This window comes from Tursiops truncatus, chromosome 8 (genome assembly GCF_011762595.2).
Source record: "Tursiops truncatus isolate mTurTru1 chromosome 8, mTurTru1.mat.Y, whole genome shotgun sequence".
NCBI classification, from domain to species: domain Eukaryota; kingdom Metazoa; phylum Chordata; class Mammalia; order Artiodactyla; family Delphinidae; genus Tursiops; species Tursiops truncatus.
The window spans coordinates 63,599,006-63,619,090 of NC_047041.1; the positions used below are offsets into that span (position 1 = coordinate 63,599,006).

General features: G+C 38.5%; 1 protein-coding gene and 1 non-coding gene across 3 annotated transcripts in view; one reads left to right on the forward strand and one right to left on the reverse strand.

The window, feature by feature from the left end:
- Positions 1-20,085, reverse strand: part of RNF141 (ring finger protein 141) — a 57,381-nt gene that overhangs the window by 24,217 nt on the left and 13,079 nt on the right. For both annotated transcript variants that reach the window (XM_019948352.3, XM_073808609.1), the window contains 2 exons: positions 14,958-15,151; positions 11,934-12,042 (listed from right to left, as the gene is read on the reverse strand). In XM_019948352.3, coding sequence (XP_019803911.1) covers positions 11,934-12,042; positions 14,958-15,100 — 252 coding nt within the window. In that variant the 5' untranslated portion in view covers positions 15,101-15,151. The remainder of the gene's footprint in view (positions 1-11,933; positions 12,043-14,957; positions 15,152-20,085) is intronic.
- Positions 3,272-3,378, forward strand: LOC117313474 (U6 spliceosomal RNA). The gene has a single exon (XR_004527980.1). It is a non-coding gene; the product is annotated as a U6 spliceosomal RNA (small nuclear RNA).

Sequence of the window (20,085 nt, forward strand, 5' to 3'; positions counted from 1 at the left end):
GACGAGTTAGAAGGCTATTGGAATAATCCCAGTGAGAGATGATGGTTGCTAGGAATAAGGTGATAGTAATGACAATGGTAAGAGTTGGTCACATTCTGAATATATTTTGAAGAGAAACCTGACAGGATTCACTCATACACTGACTGTGGGGTGGGTATTAAGAGAAAAAGAGAAGTCAAGGATGACTCCAAGGTGTTGGTCTAAGTAAAAAGATGGATGAAAATAAAATAATTCATGAAGCTTCTTAACAGCCACCTTAGTCCATAATTTTACTTAACCCATTAATTTTTCTAATATTATTTCCACAAAATATTCCATTTAAACATTATTTAGATTATTTTTTTATAATGTTTGAGTATAACCGCCACAGCAGATAGCAGATACTCAGGATAAGGTCTTACTGTAAATTGGCTTTTAGTTGCTTAAGATTAAGAAATATAAAATTTCAGTCTACTATCAGCTTTTTTTTTTTTTTTTTTTTTGCGGTACGCGGGACTCTCACTGTTGTGGCCTCTCCCGTTGCGGAGCACAGGCTCCGGTCGCGCAGGCTCAGCGGCCATGGCTCACGGGCCTAGCCACTCCGCGGCATGTGGGATCTTCCCGGACGGGGGCACGAACCCGCGTCCCCTGCATCGGCAGGCGGACTCTCAACCACTACGCCACCAGGGAAGCCCTACTATCAGCTTTTTATACTGGACTTTAACTCTTTTTTTCTAATGTTAACACTGACTTCTCATAGAGTCTTTCAAAAAGAAACTAAGAAATGCAAATAAAACATTTCTTTAGATCTAAAATCAAGAAAAATTATACAAATGAAAGGTCTGATTGCCTATGTTTTTAATACTTTTGTTTTTCTAACTTAGAATCTTATTTTAAGGATGATGTTTAATCACCATAAAGATATAATGGTTAGAGATACTGAGGCAAAAAAAATTTTTTTTGACTAATAGTAAAATCAAACATTAATTCTGTGTTTGCCAAAGAAAAGCAACAGAAAACTAAGGGATCAGAAATCTGCTACATTCATATTCCTACAGTTTTCTACAATTTCTACTGGGCCCTTCAATGTGAGCTGAGTAATTTATAAAACAAAGATGGAGAATGTAATTTAGGTACTATACTATATCAATACACAAGGAAAGCTTCAACCTATCCCAGTCATTTAAAATGAGAATATTTCTTCAACAGATTTTTGTTCACTCAACATATATTGAGTTCTTACCAGGTACTAAGCATTACAGGCTGTAAGAGATACAAGGATGAATCTAGACAGAGTTCCTGCTCTCAGGAGCTTAATATCTTCTAGGGAAACTAAGAACCTAAACAAATAATTTTAGTCATAACGTAAAATTTAATCATGAAGTATAAATAAAGTGCTTTTGGAGTTTAGAAGAGCCAAAAGAATTTCTTTAGGTTAACTTTATGGATGAGATGGTATTTGAGGTGGACCTTTAAGGAGACCTCAAATTTAGACATGCAGAAATAAAAGATGTGGCAGAAACTACTGGCTGATTATCCAAATGCCATTCCCACTTTTTACTGTGCCAGTAGTGCCCTAATTTTGTTTTGGTGACTACCACTCCCTGAAATGACTCAGGAGTCAATCCTTGTTAGTCTCATCTAAATCAATCACAGTAATCACATCCCCTCTGCCAGTGTAGGTGTAAGAAGGGGAATGTGAGTTAATATTGACCCAATGAGTTTGAAAGAGGGATCTGCTAGGTCTTTGAATTAACCAATCGAGGAGGTACTTTATATTAGGGTTTCTTGATAAGTGAGAAAATAAATACTGTTTTTGTTTAAACTGGTGGAATAGGGTTTTTTTGTGACTTGTATCTGATGGCAATTTAAACAACAGAGGAATGGACATTCTAGATGAGGGAACTCAGTGAGCAGAGGCATCGAGATAGGAAAGTAACAGCTATACAGCCTTAAATTAGTTAAGCCTGGTGACTGCAAAAGGGGATAGTGGTAAAACAGAAAAGATAGCTTGGAGCCATATTGTAGAGGGCCTCAAATGCCAGGTCAAAGGGTTGGGACTATTTTGAAGCCATGGAAGAACTGCTGAGGAATTTTAAACAGAAAAGTGATCTGATGAGAGCTGTGCTTTAGAAAGGTTATTCTCACAGCATCATAAATTAGAACTGAGGTGGAGTCAAGATGGCGGTGTAGGAAGACGTGGGGTTAGCGTCTCCCCACAACTAGGGCGACTGCCAGCCAATGGTGGGAGACTCTGACACCCAAGGAGATGTGAGGAACCCCAAAGTGAATTGGTAGGACGTATGGGGGACTGAGGCAGGAGGACAAGTGGAGGCCAGACAGGATCGGTGCCCCTGAGGCCAGGGAGATCAGGAGAGGCAGGTGGGAGGGACTCTCTGAGAAGAGTGGGAAAGGAGTGGGGGGCAACTGCCCTGCCCATTTGGGCCCGGGGAGGCTGATGAGGTCCCAGGCTGATCCCCTGCCCTCAAAATCCCCTCCAGGCCCCATGGGTCCTTGGAGGTACAGGAGGGAGGCCAGAGGAGATCAGGAGAGGCAGGTGGGAGGGGCCCTCCCAGACCGGAGGAGAGGAGAAGAGGGCGTTTGCCCCACCCATTTGAGCCCAGGAAGCCTGCTGGGCTCCCAGGTGAGGTCTGCTGCCCTCTGAGACCAGGGGTGGGGGGCACACCTGGGCCCCTTCTGTTCCTTGAGCCTAAGCTCCACCCCCCCACAGCCCACAGGGCCTTTTCCAGCCCTGTGGGTCCTGAGCATTGTCCCTGCCCACCACCCAAACCTCACCAATGTTTAGGCCCCACCCTCCACAGCCAAGGTCTCCCCCCACCCTTTTTTTTTCTTTTCCTCCCTCCTCTTTTTTACTATTGTGGTACTGATGTACCTTCTGGTTGTTGAGTCATCTATATTTTCATTTTTATATTCTTCCTAGCATATCTGTTAGTTTCCTAATTTTATTTTTTACTTTGTTATTGTTCTTTTTTTATTTTGCCACCCCAGGTGGCTGGCAGGATCTTGGTTCATGAGCCTGGGGTCAGGCTGAAGCTCCTGTGGTGGGAACTCCGAGTCTGAACCACTGGCTAACAGAGAACCTCAGACCCCAGGGAATATTCATCGGAGCGAGGTCTCATGGAGTTCCTCATCTCGGCAGCAAGACCCAGCTCTAGCCAATAGCCTATAAACCCCAGTGTTGGAAGACTCAGGCCAAACAAACAGTAAGACAGGAATACAACCCCACTCATTAAAAAAAAAAAAAAATGAGATGGCAAAAAAACATGTCACAGTGCTCGTTTCGGCAGCACATATACTAAAATTGGAATGATACAGAGAACATTAGCATGGCCCCTGCACAAGGATGACACGCAAATTCGTAAAGCGTTCCATATTTTTACATATGTATATGTATAGCTGATTCACTTTGTTATAAAGCAGAAACTAACACACCATTGTAAAGCAATGACACTCCAATAAAGATGTTAAAAAAAAATATGTCACAGATGAAGGAGCAAGGAAAAAAGCTACAAGACCAAATAAATGAACAGGAAATAGGTAATTTACCTGAAAAAGAATTCACAGTAATGATAATAAAGATGATCCAGAATCTTGGAAATAGAATGGAGGCACGGATTGAGAAAATACAAGAAATGTTTAACAAAGATCTAGAAGAATTAAAGAACAAACAAACACAGATGAACAACACAATAACTGAAATGAAAAATACTAGAAGGAATCAATAACAGAATAACTGAGGGAGAAGAACGAATAAGTAAGCTGGAAGACAAAATGGTGGAAGTAACTGCCAAGGAGCAGAATAAAGGAAAAAGAATGAAAAGAATTGAAGGCAATCTCAGAGACCTCTGGGACAACACTAAATGCACCAACATTCGAAGTATAGGGGTCCCAGAAGAAGAAGAGAAAAAGAAAGGGTCTGAGAAAATATTTGAAGAGATTATGGTTGAAAACTTCCCTAACATGGGAAAGGAAATAGTCATCCAAGTCCAGGAAGCACAGAGAGTCCCATACAGGATAAACCCTAGGAAAAACACACCAAGACACATATTAATCAAACTAACAAAAATTAAATTCAAAGAAAAAATATTAAAAGCAGCGAGGGAAAAACAAAAAATAACATACAAAGGAGTCCCCATAAGGTTATCAGCTGATTTTTCAGCAGAAACTTTGCAGGCCAGAAAGGAGTGGAAGGATATACTTAAAGTGATGAAAGAGAAACACCTACAGTTAAGATTACTCTACCCAGAAGGATCTGATTCAGATTAGATGGAGAAATCAAAAGCTTTTTCAGACAAGCAAAAGCTAAAGAGAATTCAGCATCACCAAACCACCTTTACAACAAATGCTAAAGAAACTTCTCTAAGCAGGAAACACAAGAGAAGAAAAAGACTCACAAAAACAAACCCAAAACAATTAAGAAAATGGTAATAGGAACATGCATGTCGATAACCTTTAATGTAAATGGATTAAATGCCCCAATCAAAAGACACAGACTGGCTGAATGGATACAAAAACAAGACCCATATATATGCTGTCTACAAGAGACCCACTTCAGACCTAGGGATACATACAGACTGAAAGTGAAGGGATGGAAAAAGATATTCCATACAAATGGAAATCAAAAGAAAGCTGGAGTAGCAATACTCGTATCAGATAAAATAGACTTTAAAATAAAGACTGTTACAAGAGATAAGGACACTACATAATGATCAAGGGATCAATCCAAGAAAAAAATGTAACAATTATAAATATTTATGCACCCAGCACAGGAGTACCTCAATACATAAGGCAAATGCTAAAACAACCATAAAAGGGGAAATCAACAGTAACACAATAACAGTAGGGGACTTTAACACCCCACTTACACCAATGGACAGATCATCTAAACAGAAAATAAATAAGGAAACACAAGCTTTAAATGACACAATAGACCAGATAGATTTAATTGATATTTATAGGACATTCCATCTGCAAGTGGCAGAATACACTTTCTTCCCAAGTGCACATGGAACATTCTCCAGGACAGATCACATTTTGGGCCACAAATCAAGCCTCAGAAAATTTAAGAAAACTGAAATCATATCAAGCATCTTTTCTGACCACAACACTATGAGGTTGGAAATCAATTACAGGAAAAAAACTGTAAGAAACACAAATACATGGAGGCTAAACAGTGAGATACTAAATAACCAAGAGGTCACTGAAGAAATCCAAGAAGAAATTTAAAAAATACATAGAAACAAATGACAATGAAAACACGACACCCCAAAACCTATGGGATGCAGCAAAAGCAGTTCTAAGAAATTGCTAAGTTTATAGCAATTCAATCTCACCTCAAGAAACAAGAAAAATCTCAAATAAACAATCTAACCCTACACTTAAAACAACTAGAGAAAGAATAACAAAGAAAACCCAAAGTCAGTAGAAGGAAAGAAATCATAAATATCAGAGCAGAAATAAATGAAATAAAAATGAAGAAAACAATAGCAAAGATCAATAAAACTAAAAGCTGGTTTTTTGAGAAGATAAACAAAATTGATAAACCCTTAGTTAGACTCATCAAGAAAAAAAGGGAGAGGACGCAAATCAATAAAATTAGAAATGAAAAAGGAAAAATCACAACTGACACTGCAGAAATTCAAAGGACTATAAGAGACTACTACGAACAACTATGTGCCAATAAAATGGACAACCATGAAGAAATGGACAAATTCTTGGAAAGGTACAATTTTCCAAGACTGAAGCAGGAAGAAATAGAAAATATAAACAGACCAATCACAAGCACTGAAATTGAAACTGCGATTAAAAATCTTCCAATAGGGCTTCCCTGGTGGCGCAGTGGTTGAGAGTCTGCCTACTGATGCAGGGGACACGGGTTTGTGCCCTGGTCCAGGAAGATCCCACATGCCGCGGACTGGCTGGGCCTGTGAGCCATGGCCGCTGAGCCTGCGCGTCCAGAGCCTGTGCTCCGCGACGGGAGAGGCCACAGCAGTGAGAGGCCTGCGTACCACACACACACACACAAATCTTCCAATAAACAAAAGCCCAGGACCAGAGGGATTCACAGGTGAATTCTATCAGACACTTAGAGAAGAGCTAACACCTATCCTTCTTAAACTCTTCCAAAATATAGCAGAAGGAGGAACACTCCCAAACTCATTCTATGAGGCCACCATCACCCTAATACCAAAACTAGACAAAGATGTCACAAAAAAAACTACAGGCCAATATCACTGATGAACATAGATGCAAAAATCCTCAACAAAATACTAGCAAACAGAATCCAACAACACATTATAAGGATCCTACACCAAGATCAAGTGGGATTTATCCCAGGGATGCAAGGATTCTTCAATATATGCAAATCAATCAATGTAATACACCACATTAACAGATTAAGTAATAAAAACCATATGATAATCTCAATAGATGCAGGAAAAGCTTTCAACAAAATTCAACACCCATTTATGATAAAAACCCTCCAGAAAATGAGCATAGAAGGAACTTACCTCAACATAATAAAGGCCATATATGACAAACCCACAGCCAACATCGCTCCCAAAAGTGAAAAAATGAAACCATTTCCTCTAAGATCAGGAACAAGACAAAGTTGCCCATTCTCACTGCTACTATTCAACATCGTTTAGGAAGTCCTAGCCACAGCAGTCAGAGAAGAAAAAGAAATAAAAGGAATACAAATTGGAAAAGAAGAAGTAAAACTGTCACTGTTTGCAGATGACATGATACTATACATAGAAAATCCTAAAGATGCCACCAGAAAACTACTAGAATTAATCAATGAATTTGCTAAGGTTGCAGGATACAAAATCAATGCACAGACATCTCTGGCATTCTTATACACCGACAATGAAAAATCAGAAAGAGAAATTAAGGAAACACTCCCATTTACCACTGCAACAAAAATAAAATACCTAGGAATAAAGCTGCCTAAGGAGGTGAAAGACTTGTACTCAGAAAACTATAAAACACTGATGAAAGAAATCAAAGATGACATAAACAGATGGAGGAATACACCATGTTCTTGGATTGGAAGAATCAATAATGTGAAAATGGCTATACTACCCAAAGCAATCTACAGATTCAATGCAATCCCTAACAAACTACCAATGGCATTCTTCACAGAATTAGAACAAAAAATTTTACAATTCGTATGGAAACACAAAAGACCCCAAATAGCCAAAGCAATCTTGAGAAAGAAAAACGGAGTTGGAGGAATGAGGCTTCCAGACTTCAAACTATACTACAAAGCTACAGTAATCAAGACAGTATGGCAGTGGCACAAAACCAGAAATATAGATCAATGGTACAAGATAGAATGCCCAGAGATAAACCCATGCACATATGGGCACCTAATTTACGACAAGGAGGCAAGAACATACAGTGGAGAAAAGACAGCCTCTTCAATAAGTGGTGCTGGGAAAACTGGACAGCTACATGTAAAAGAATGAAATTAGAGGGCTTCCCTGGTGGCGCAGTGGTTGATAGTCTGCCTGCTGATGCAGGGGACGCGGGTTCGTGCCCCGGTCTGGGAAGATCCCACATGCCGCGGAGCGGCTGGGTCCGTGAGCCATGGCCGCTGAGCTTGTGCATCCGGAGCCTGTGCTCCGCAGCAGGAGAGGCCACAACAGTGAGAGGCCCACGTACAGAAGAAAAAAAAAAAAGAATGAAATTAGAATACTACCTAACACCATACACAAAAATAAACTCCAAATGGATTAAAGCCTTAAGTGTAAGATCAGACACTATAAACCTCTTGGAGGAAAACATAGGAAAAACACTCTTTGACATAAGCCACAGCAAGATCTTTTTTGACCCACCTCCTAGAGTAATGGAAATAAAAACAAAAATAAACAAATGGGACTTAATTAACCTTAAAGCTTTTGCACAGCAAAGGAAACCATAAACAAGACAAAAAGACAACACTCAGAATGGGAGAAAATATTTGCCAATGAAACAACAGACAAAGGATTAATCTCCAAAATATACAAACAGCTCATGGAGCTCAATATCAAAAAAACAAACAATCCAGTTAAAAAATGGGCAGAAGACCTAAAGAGACATTTCACCAAGGCAGACATACAGATAGCCAAGAGGCACATGAAAAGATGCTCAACATCACTAATTACTAGAGAAATGCAAATCAAAACTACAATGAGGTATCACCTCACGGGTCAGAATGGCCATTATCAAAAAATCTAGAAACAATAAATGCTGAAAAGGGTGTGATGAAAAGGGAACCTTCCTGCACTGTTGGTGGGAATGTAAATTGATACAACCACTATGGAAAACAGTATGGAGGTTCCTTAAAAAGCTAAAAATAGAACTACCATGTGACCCAGCAATCCCACTACTGAGCATGTACCCTGAGAAAACCATAATTCAAAAAGAGACACGGGGGCTTCCCTGGTGGCACAGTGGTTGAGAGTCCGCCTGCCGATACAGGGTACACGGGTTCGTGCCCTGGTCCAGTAAGATCCCACGTGCCGCGGAGCAGCTGGGCCCGTGAGCCATGGCCGCTGAGCCTGCGCGTCCGGAGCCTGTGCTCCGCAACCGGAGAAGCCACAACAGTGAGAGGCCCGCATACCAAAAAAAAAAAAAAAAAAAAAAAAAAAAGAGACATGGGGCGTCCCTGGTGGCGCAGTGGTTGATAGTCTGCCTGCTGATGCAGGGGACGCAGGTTCGTGCCCCGGTCCGGGAAGATCCCACATGCCGTGGAGCGGCTGGGCCTGTGAGCCATGGCCGCTGAGCCTGCACGTCCGGAGGCTGTGCTCCGCAACGGGAGAGGCCACAACAGTGAGAGGCCCGCGTACCGCAAAAAAAAAAAAAAAAAAGAGACATGTACCATAATGTTCACTGCAGCTCTATTTACAATAGCTAGGACATGGAATCAACCTAAATGTCCATTGATAGATGAACGGATAAAGAAGATGTGGCACATATATACAATGGAATATTACTCAGCCATAAAAAGAAATGAAATTGAGTTATTTGTAGTGAGGTGGATGGACCTAGAGTCTGTCATACAGAATGAAATAAGTCAGAAAGAGAAAAACAAATACCATATGCTACGCATATATATGGAATCTAAAACAAAAAAGGTACTGATGAACCTAGTTGCAGGGCAGGAATAAAGAAGTAGAATATGGACTTGAGGAAATGGGGTGGGAGAGTGAAGCTGGGGTGAAGAGAGAGTAGCATCAACATATATACACTACTGAATGTAAAATAGTTGGCCGGTGGGAAGCAGCAGCATAGCACAGGGAGATTGGCTCGATGCTTTGTGATGACCTATGGGGGTGGGATAGGGAGGATGGGAGGGAGGCTCAAGAGGAAGGGGATATGGGGACATGTGTATGTATATGGCTGATTTGCTTTGTTGTGCAACAGAAACTAACAATATTGTGAAGCAATTATACTCCAATAAAGAGCTATTAAAAAATAATAAATAAATAAATTAGAATTAGGAGAAGAGTCTGAAGGCGTGGAGATTAATCACTGAATCTAAAGTAATCTGGATGAGAAGAAAGAGGGGCCTGAGCATTAGTTACAGTCTCCTTGAGAGTGTGAACTTTGTGTTACAAGTAAACTCAAGTGAAACCTAGTAGAGATAAAACTGAAAAGATCAGCTGGATGGTTACTGTGGAAGAGAGAGCAAGAAAAGGAGAAAGAATGCACAGTTCTCAGAAATGACCTTTGTCACTAGAGTTCTTATAAATTCACCCATGTGTCCTCTGAAGTTGACTTTCAAATAGTCCTGAAAGATTATGTGCAGTGTAAACTCAAAGATGATGGGAGTACTGTATGGGATTTACTTAGTCTATTTGAATGGTTTTACATGTTTTAAGCACAGTTCTTCATTTCTTCTTTACCTTATTCCTTTGCAAATTCAAAAGTTCTTTTGGGAGTATGCATATTTATAACACTGTAAAAAACCGCTTATGAACGTAATATAAATATAATATAAACCCCAAAACAAACAGAAAATGGAAAAATATGTGTTTGGTATACAGTTTTAAAAAAAATAAATTTATTTATTTATTTGTTTTTTATTTTTGGCTGTGTTGGGTCTTTGTTGCTGCGTGCGGGCCTTCTCTAGTTGCAGTGAGCAGGGGCTACTCTTCGTTGTGGTGCGTGGGCTTCTCCTTGTGGTGGCTTCTCTTATTGTGGAGCACGGGCTCTAGGCGTGTGGGCTTCAGTAGTTGTGGTGTACGGGCTGTAGAGCACAGGCTCAGTAGTTGTGGTGCACGGGCTTAGCTGCTCTGCGGCATGTGGGATCTTTCTGGACCAGGGCTCGAACCCATGTCCCCTGCACTGGCAGGGGGTTCTTAATCACTGCGCCACCAGGGAAGCCCTGGTATACAGTTTTTGAGCCCAGTAATCTAAGTATAAATAACAAAATGTGATCTTGGATCAAGCTGTATTTCAGTGTGTATTCTGTTACTATGATTTGTGACATATTATACACTCTATAAAGTTACACTGCTACCCACACCACACTGTATCACATTAACTACCTCTGTCATGAATAATGCAAAAAATTTTTGAATGATGGTTCTCTGGCAGCTGTTAAGTGCTTTTTAACATTTGGACTTAAAAAAAATCAATAAGCAAATGTTCAGTGTTGATAGACACAGCTGAGTGGTATTAAACTATACTATATATTTTCTCTAAATCAACTGTAAACTTTAACAGGTGCCATTCAACTTCAGGCACTTAGCCAAGTCTGGAATTAAGATCTCTCTGTCTTTGTTCCTCTAATCCTTTTTAAAGTTCTTTTATTACTTAAATAATTAGACCTTCAAATTCGATCAACTAAACACAATCAATCCTACTCCACTTATAGCATAGTAGTGGCAATCAACCCACTGGGGAAATGTGACATATTATTTGGGTAACATCCAGTGTCCATGATACAAAAGAAAAAAATCTCCTTACCCAGGAGTTCTTCATGGATTGATCAGGAGTTGAAATAAAGGCATTCATGAATGCACAACTTATTGTTTATATGCATATGGATGATTTTATTGTGTTTTAGAGCAAGGGTTGGGATAGGAGGAAGCTTAATAAAATTCATGCCTTTAATTTCACCAAAAGTTCTATGGCCTCAAAAAGGTTAAGAACCACATATTCTAATCTACCCATTAGTGGATGAGGCTTCCTAATACTCTATGACAGCTGCCATATTTTTTAGCACAGTTGATATACTCTATTATCTAAAATTTAAAGATGAACTAAGAGACACTTAATTTTTAAGAAGTCATCTTAGAGCTAAGTAGGGTGTTACTTTAGGATTCCACAGTCAGTTAAATTCCAAAAAGAGAGGTACAAGATAAGGATGAACGTTTACTACCACTTTCCTTGATTATAAAAACCTCTTCTGGGGCTTCCCTGGTGGTGCAATGGTTAAGAATCCGCCTGCCAATGCAGGGGACACAGGTTCAATACCTGGTCTGGGAAGATCCCACATGCCATGAAGCAACTCAGCCTGTATGCCACAACTACTGAGCCCGCATGCTGCAACTGCTGAAGCCCGAGTGCCTAGAGCCGGTGCTCCACAGCAGGAGAGGCCACCGCAGTTAGAAGCCCTTGCACTGCAACAAAGAGTGGCCCCTGCTTGCCGCAACTAGAGAAAGCCTGCATGCAGCTACGAAGACCCAACACAGCCAAAAATAAATAAATTAAATTAAAAAATAAATCTCTGCTATATGGCAATTATACAACCAGTGAAATTCAAACAGTTAACCTGGAAGGCAAAAATAGTATCAAAACTGTTTTATATGGTTTTACAAATAAATGTTAATAACAACCAAATTATAAACATTTATTTCCACTGTATTATATTATACTATTAAATGTGGTTCTAACCACCAAAATAGTTTAAGCTCAGAGTTGGAAATATCTATCACTCTCACCTTGGTACAGACTACTCGTACAACCACTTTCCAAAAGGCAGAGGAATCAGACCCAGGTTGTACCTCAAAGAGAAGATGTTTTTCCTGGCCAGAAGCCACTTTAGCAGTTCTGAAAAGAGGTAAACACATTCGTTAATTTTATGAAAAGTCACGTAAAATAATGGAGCTACGAAACCAGATTCAAGAAAGTTTAAGACAGAGGAGGAAATGTGAAGAAAACACAGAAAGACAAATAACAATAATGGTGATTGTAATAATTAGATTTTTAAAATACAGGGATAGAGAATGTTTTGACTATAAACATACAATTTAATTTTCAAGGTGGAAAGCATAGTGGAATGATATTTATAAATCTATTTTTTTCATATCTATATCTCAATGGTCTTTAAATTTCTAACAAAGACAGCTAGGAAAAACATGTGCAAGGAATCAGGTACTTAAAGAAAAAATTTAGCTGGTTTCATTTATCCATATTTTGACTAGTGCCTCAGATGTATATAAAGTGTGAAAAAATGTTGATCTTGGTTGAGTCCTTCCTTAAGCAACAACACTTATATACCTCTTTGAAGACAATTTTTACAGATAATTTGAAACTGGATGAAGCAAATGATTTTGAGACGCTTATGTAACTTTACTGTCCTCCCCTAGCAGAGTAATTCTGATTTAGAAAGCAACAGGATACTAACATAAAAAATATAACACTTTTTAGGATAACAATATCGTGCAACAATGCCAATTTAAATCAGTTCAAAGACATAAGTATTGCAGCTCCCTTTTATCATTACTCACATTTCTCTCTGAGCACCAGTGGGGATATCACAGTCAGAACTAAGAAACTTACAGCTAAATAAATTGAGGCCATTGAAAATTAAGTAACTAGCCCTAGGTAACAAAGTCTGCCAGTGAAAGTAGTACTGCCAGTTCCCAGTTCTGTTTTCTAGCTATCAAGCCATGCGTCTTTTGCGTAGGTTTAACTTTATAGTTCTCAGACAGCACTGAACTTGTGAAATTCCAACTCTGACCCAGGGGAATTGGTTTTAAGAAGCAAATCCAGTCAGAAACATTCTGTGCTAATAAATAAAAGGGAGATACTCTTTTACCATCACCTCTATATTACACAGTAAGCTTAGCTTGAGGATGTTTTCATAGGACACATTTTATCCAGTATCTTTAGGCCAAAAAACAAAATTTCATATAAGAGACTAGGTTTTTTTGTATGTAAGTTCTAAGACTCTAAAGGGATGGCAAATGTCATTGATTACTCTTCAAAAAAGTTGACACAATATACATAAAAATTCCACTCTTATGATACTATTAAATTCTCAATTGAATTTTATTCCTTAAGAATACAGTCTCAGAAGTAATGCCTCAAATGCTACCATTTGGATGATCTTTAAAAAAAAAAAAAGAACAAAGTAAAATGCTAGAGTTTTAAAAACCATGACTACATTTTTATTATAAAAGATCAGACAATACACAAATATACACAGTAAAAGGTAAAATCTCCCTTCTCTGCTCCCCTTTTCCATCACCTCCCCAGAGAGCTGTGTATATCTTTCCAGTTCATTTTCTATGCATTTATATATATATATATATCTACACAGGATCCATCCATATATCCATACAGGGCTTCTTTTTGGTTTGTCTGTTTTTAATGAGTGAAATCCAGTGTTCTTAAAAGAAATGATCTTCTAAGATAACTTTTAAGAGTTAAGAATGCTTTATTCTTCATGACTGGCTAATAACAGGACACTCCAGCCATGTCCATAAAAACACTGCATTTCCTTCTCTTTATCTAATGTGTTCTAAATGGCCAAGTATAATATGTCTCTTATCCAATACAGTTATTGCAAAGCTTAAGGAGTACATTCATGTATTTTACCCTAAACTATTAATAGTGACTATAATATAAATTTATATATACTAAGTGGTTCCAAACTGCTTGGTGATTTTGTTTGGCCTTTTTGGGGTTTAAGGAGAGGTAACATGGGATAGTGGAAAGATCTTCAGACTTGGGGAAAGCTGGATCTGCCATCGATACTTAGGTAATCACTTTAGGCCTCAGTTAAAATGTCAGACTGTCAGCAGAGTGCCTTGCACATACTATGGGCTCAATGAACGTTAGCTAAGTTGGATAGACTGAAGAAAGAACCTTTAAGATCTCATTTAAAAGGCAATGCCAATAAGTTATAACTATACCCCCAGGGAGACAGAAGATACATATACAAAGAGAGTTGGATATGGGTGCTGCTAGAGGAAGACTTAATAGAAAGAAGTGACATCTGCTCTCCTGTCACTAAGGGAGAACACACAAACAAAAATGGAATATTTTAAAAGTGTAACAATCTGGGGTCATTCAGGGACAGAGCTCAGTATATTTTAATAGCTTCTATACAGATCAGTATAAAAATTGATTTAATAAAGAATAATTCACAAAGAGAAGGCTGTTCTATTGCATGTGCTAAGGAGGCAGAGAAGTTTATACTCCATCTTAGAAACCTATTCAAGAGTTAAGTAGAGATGTAAACATGATAGCTAATTAGAAAATATTTATAAATAAAATATCTTATTCTTCAGTGATGACAAATGAATTATTACCATATATATATATTTCTCTGGCAAAATAATGGTTCAATGAACAAACACAGAAGATTTATTTATTAACTAGATGAATTGGTTGATATTCAGAAACCTGAAGTGCCCTTTGACTATCCTAGGTGCCTTTCTCTAGATGACTAACTGGTATATTCTCTTCTGTTATGCACCTCCTTCAGTGCTTTCAAACAAGGGTCAATTTACACACCTGTGGTCAAAATTCAGCTTTAAGTTCCTTCTGTTCTTTTAGTCCTATGACATATTTTTAGATAGCTACATAGAAAGTCTTATAGTACTCAATAAATATTTGCTAACTGCTGCTGAAAACATTCTCTTACCAACCAATACGTGTGGTTATCTCTCAGACAGTCGTAACACTGGGGCAATATGTCAAGGGGAGAAAATAAAATGAAAAAGAGCAAGTCTTACACATCATTAAGTTCTGCTACTCTTCCAAGAAATTCTTCATAAGTTAAGGAGCCACTTTCTCGAACCAATGTGACATGTTTTGCTACTTTTTCTGGTAACTTGTTAAGAACCAGCTGCGTCTGATCCGAAATTTGCTGTCCCATGATGAAATGATGTCTTATGAAATCCAAAAAGAGTGTTGCTTCACATCGTTTCTGTCAAATATACATAAAAGTTACTTTTATATGTAATATATGGTATATATATTGTGTGTATATATATATATGTAATATATACTTTTAATATGTAATATAAAAATGGCAACATACCCATCCCTTCAAGAAAGTAAAGCAAAACAGGAATACTTTTAAGTGAGATCTCAACAGACTTACATGAGTCTAAGGTGGAATTTATTTAAACAACTATATTTTAAAGTAAAGATTTACAGTTCTATTTTTTAAAGATCATACAGGTAAATGAGAATACAGGATTCATTTATCTTATTGGGAGGGTGAATTCCTATAATTTTGCCAAGTTAAAAACCATTACACACACACACAGAGGCATTTAAGTGATTGTATTTAATAGGAAGTTTGTTTACCTCATATAATTTTCCTAAGAACATTTCCTGACTGCTTACCATGTCAGGCTCCAAACTAAGGGCTTTCATATATTATCTCATTTATCTCTTACAATAACCCTAAGAGGTAGGCATTATTATATTCCTAGTTGACAGATAAGGAAATAGAGTTGAGTGACTTATCTAAAGTTAAACAGCTGGGGACTTCCCTGGTGGTGCAGTGGTTAAGAATCCGCCTGCCAATGCAGGAGACACGGGTTCGATCCCTGGTCCAGGAAGATCCCACATGCCAAGGAGCAACTAAGCCTGTACGCCACAACTACTGAGCCTGCATGCCACAACTACTGAGTCCATGCACTGCAACTACTGAAACTTGCGCACTCTAGGGGCCGGGGACTGCAACTACTGAAGTCTGCATGCCTAGAGCCCGTACTGTGCAACAAGAGAAGCCACTGCGATGAGAAGACCGCGCACCACGACGAAGAGTAACCTCTGCTCGCCACAACTAGAGAAAGCCCACGCGCAGCAACGAAGACCGAACGCAGCCCCCCAAAAAACATTAAACAGTTGGTAGCACTTCCCTGGTGGCGCAGTGGTTAAGAATCCGCTTGCCAATGCAGGAAGCCCTGGTCTGGGAAGATCCCACATGCCGCGGAGCAACTAAGCCTGTATGCCACAACTACTGAGCCTGTGCTCTAGAGCTGGCAAGCCACAACTACTGAGACCTGCGTGCCACAACTACTGAAGTCCATGCACCTAGAGCCCGTGCTCCGCAACAAGAGAAGCCACCGCAATGAGAAGCCTGTGCACCGCAACAAAGAGTAGCCCCTGCTCGCCGCAACTAGAAGGAAAGCCCACGCACAGCAATGAAGACCCAACACAGCCAAAACTAAATAATAAATTTATATGAAAAACAAACAGTTGGTAAATGGTTGAAGTGAAATTTGAACTCATGTTTTTTAGATTCTAGTGCTTATATTCTTTAACGCTATGATATACTGTGATGTATAATCATGATATAAATAGATCAGCTAAAAAATTTATTGTAGAATTACTTTATTTATAAATGTACAACTTAATTTTAATTGTAAAATATATGTAAATTAAACAGACTTTTTAGCTAATTCAACTATGTTACATTTTCTGCTTAGAAAAATAAGTGCTTTTGCTTTTTAACTCCTCTAGGTATTTATTTATTTATTTTGCGGTACGCGGGCCTCTCACTGTTGTGGCCTCTCCCGTCGCGGAGCACAGTTTCCGGACGCGCAGGCTCAGTGGCCATGGCTCACGGGCCTAGCCGCTCCGCAGCATGTGGGATCTTCCTGGACCGGGGCACGAACCCGTGTCCCCTGCATCGGCAGGCGGACTGTCAACCACTGTGCTACCAGGGAAGCCCGGTATTTATTTTTTAATTAATTAATTATTTTTGGCTGCATTGGGTCTTTGTTGCTGCATGCAGGCTTTCTCTAGTTGCGGCAAGTGGGGGCTACTCTTCGTTGCAGTGCATGGGTTTCTCATTGCGGTGGCCTCTCTTGTTGTGGAGCACGGGTTCTAGGCACGCAGGCTTCAGCAGTCGTGGCACGCAAGCTCAGTAGTTGTGGCTCATGAGCTCTAGAGCGCAGGTTCAAGAGCTGTGGCACACGGGCTTAGGTGCTCCAGGGCATGTGGGATCTTCCCGGGCGAGGGCTTGAACCCATGTCCCCCACACTGGCAGGTGGATTCTTAACCACTGTGCCACCAGGGAAGTCCCTCCTCTAGGTATTTTTAATTTCGAATTTATATAACTTGTTTTCTAAATATGAAGGTGATATTTTAGTTAAAAGGCTGGATCACTACTTTAATAATCTACTATCAAGGTAGATCAATAAGTTACTGAATTGACTTAAAATTTAATCACAAAACATTTATTTAATAATCACTCTAAAGTCTTGAAGGATATAATTCTATGTATTGTGGCTAGAGAAGAGTTGGATGTGTTTATTCTAGACAGTTTTTTCTCCTTTGGTAAATAATGATTTATCAAAATATTAAGCACGGAGATACGGTTAAAATAGAAAATAAGATAAATTTTTAGTATTTATGTATCCTGATATATTCTACAGCTGAATAAGGAAATCCCAATTCAATACGAATACCACTACTAATAATAGTAAAATCAACTAATATTCGTTCACCACTTCTACTGTGTAACACAATCTTCTAAGTACTTTATGTATATTCATGAATTTAGTCATTTAAATCCTCATGATAACCATTTCACAGATGAAGAAACAAGATAGCTAAGGAAACAAGCACAGAGAGGTTAAATTAATAAAGCCACAAAGCTAATATTAGACTTTTAAAAAAAAAATAAAGTTAGAAAAAGAAAAAAGCATTAAAATTAAAAAGAATCTGATCCTCCCCCCTCCTATAAGAAATTCCATTTTATTTACATGTCAAAGACTATCATTTTACTTCACCTGAATTAACACTCATACCATATAAAGCAGGTGAAACAGTAACAATTTATAGTAAAAATTTTGTCAGGAAACCTGCTTTATCATTTAATCAAAAAAATGAGAAGTTATAACTCTAAAATATAAAATCATTTACAATAAGAGTTCTCAGTAACCATAAATATGCAAATTTTGCTTTGTATTCAAATTTAATGTGTTATATTTGAGGTTTATTCTTTTAGTCACATTAAATATAGGAAAAGTACAACTGTTCTAAAGAGAAAAACTCAACAATTACTGTTTTGAATCTGAGCCTACTTGGCAATGATAAATATGTATTACAGAGATAAATGAAAGGAAGTTGTTGAGGAAGATCCAGGCCACTAAGAAAACATCTCTGAAGGCAAAATTATATACTTTAAATATAGCCAAATGGATTCATAGCAATCGTATTCAAAGAGAAACAAAGATTTTAGCTTAGAGGAGGTCTCTAGAGTACTCAACATTAGTAATTTCTGGATTTCATAGTCTAATATAAAGTCTCAAAGCACCATGATGTTGCACATTTATTTCTATTCTAAGTAAGGATACTTTCCAAAAATAAATGAAAAAAATCTCTAAAACTTAACAAAAATTTAAAGAATAACTTATAACCTAGGAAATAGAAGGATATAATACTAGAATAAAAGTCCTTCCCAAGAAGGCAGTAATTTCACACCGACTTATACTACATACAGTAACACTATGGTCCTTATTTTTCTTGTTCTAATCCAGATGTGTGAAAAAATCATCAGGAGCCAAAGGCTGTACACTGGTGTTAGGGAGCCACTGTTACATGGCCTTTTAAAAAATTAAATTCAACAAGCACCATATGCCTGCACTGTGCTGTGTTCTGGGGATACAACAGTGAGTGTAAGAAACAGGGTTCTTGCCACCATGGAGCATCTGATTCAGTGGGGAAGAGACAACAATCACACCAATAAATACATAATTTCAAAATAATAAGTGCTAAGCCAAACAAGTATAGGGTACTGAAAGCCTATAAAAGGGGGACTTGACCTGGTCTTGTGACAGGGAAGAAGTCCTTGGGCAAACATTTGATTTGCTATCGGTCAGAGTTAGCCAGAGAAGAGAGGGATAGAGGCATGGCAAGGGGAGGACATTCCAGGCAGAGGTTATAGAAAGCGCCTAAATAGGAAGGAGTATGGTGACTTTGAGGTTAAAAAAAAAAAAAAAGCCAGAGTGACTAAAGCCTAGGCAGAAGGAGAGGGAGATTGGCACCAAGAGATGGGATGTTTACCATTTTTGTTTATGACACAAAGACAAGACTGCATGCCTGCCCAATCTGTGGATGACTGAAACTGGAATGAATGAATAATGTCCACAGAATACCAGAATCAAGACTGAAAATGGATACTGATTTTCTGAAATAGAATAAATTTTTATGTCAAATATGACTAAAAGTTAAATCCTGAATATGTTTTGAAAGGCACATAAAGCACATAGGTAAGTTATGTTTAAAAGCAAATAAAATATAAAAGGTCTGAATGTTCCAGTCAAAATAAGTAAACAGTAACTAGCGATAAGAAAGATGCTAAAATAATCCTAAACTCTTGCTAGAAGCAGATGTCCAGAGCAAGAGCCTAGTTCCACTGTGCTCTGTAATGGTTCCAACACACCAGAGTTCTCTAATCAGCTCTAAGCAGTGACACTTTTAAAGGGCACTAATCATTTGAATATATTTGGGAAAGCATGCAAGATGTTATGGATCTAGAAGAGGAAACAAAGCAATTTATTCTAGATAATCATAGTTCAGTAACAACATGGAGCATGGTGATAGGTTTGTTCAAACACCTGAAGAGCTTTCATGTGGAAGAGGAAGTAATATTTACTTTATATAATTACAGAGACCAGAATGGCCAGTATAAATTAGGCTGATTTCAGGTCAATATAAGAATTTCCTATCATCCATAATTATCCAGAAGGGTTAAGGGCTGTCTTGCAAAGCATGTGAGCCTGCATTCACTGGAAAGGTGGAGGTGTTTAAGCAAAAATAAGAAGTTCATCTAATTAGTGTTTTAGAGAAAATTTTTGCTTTAATGAGAAGTGGAGAAGGCAACCTCTAACCTAATAT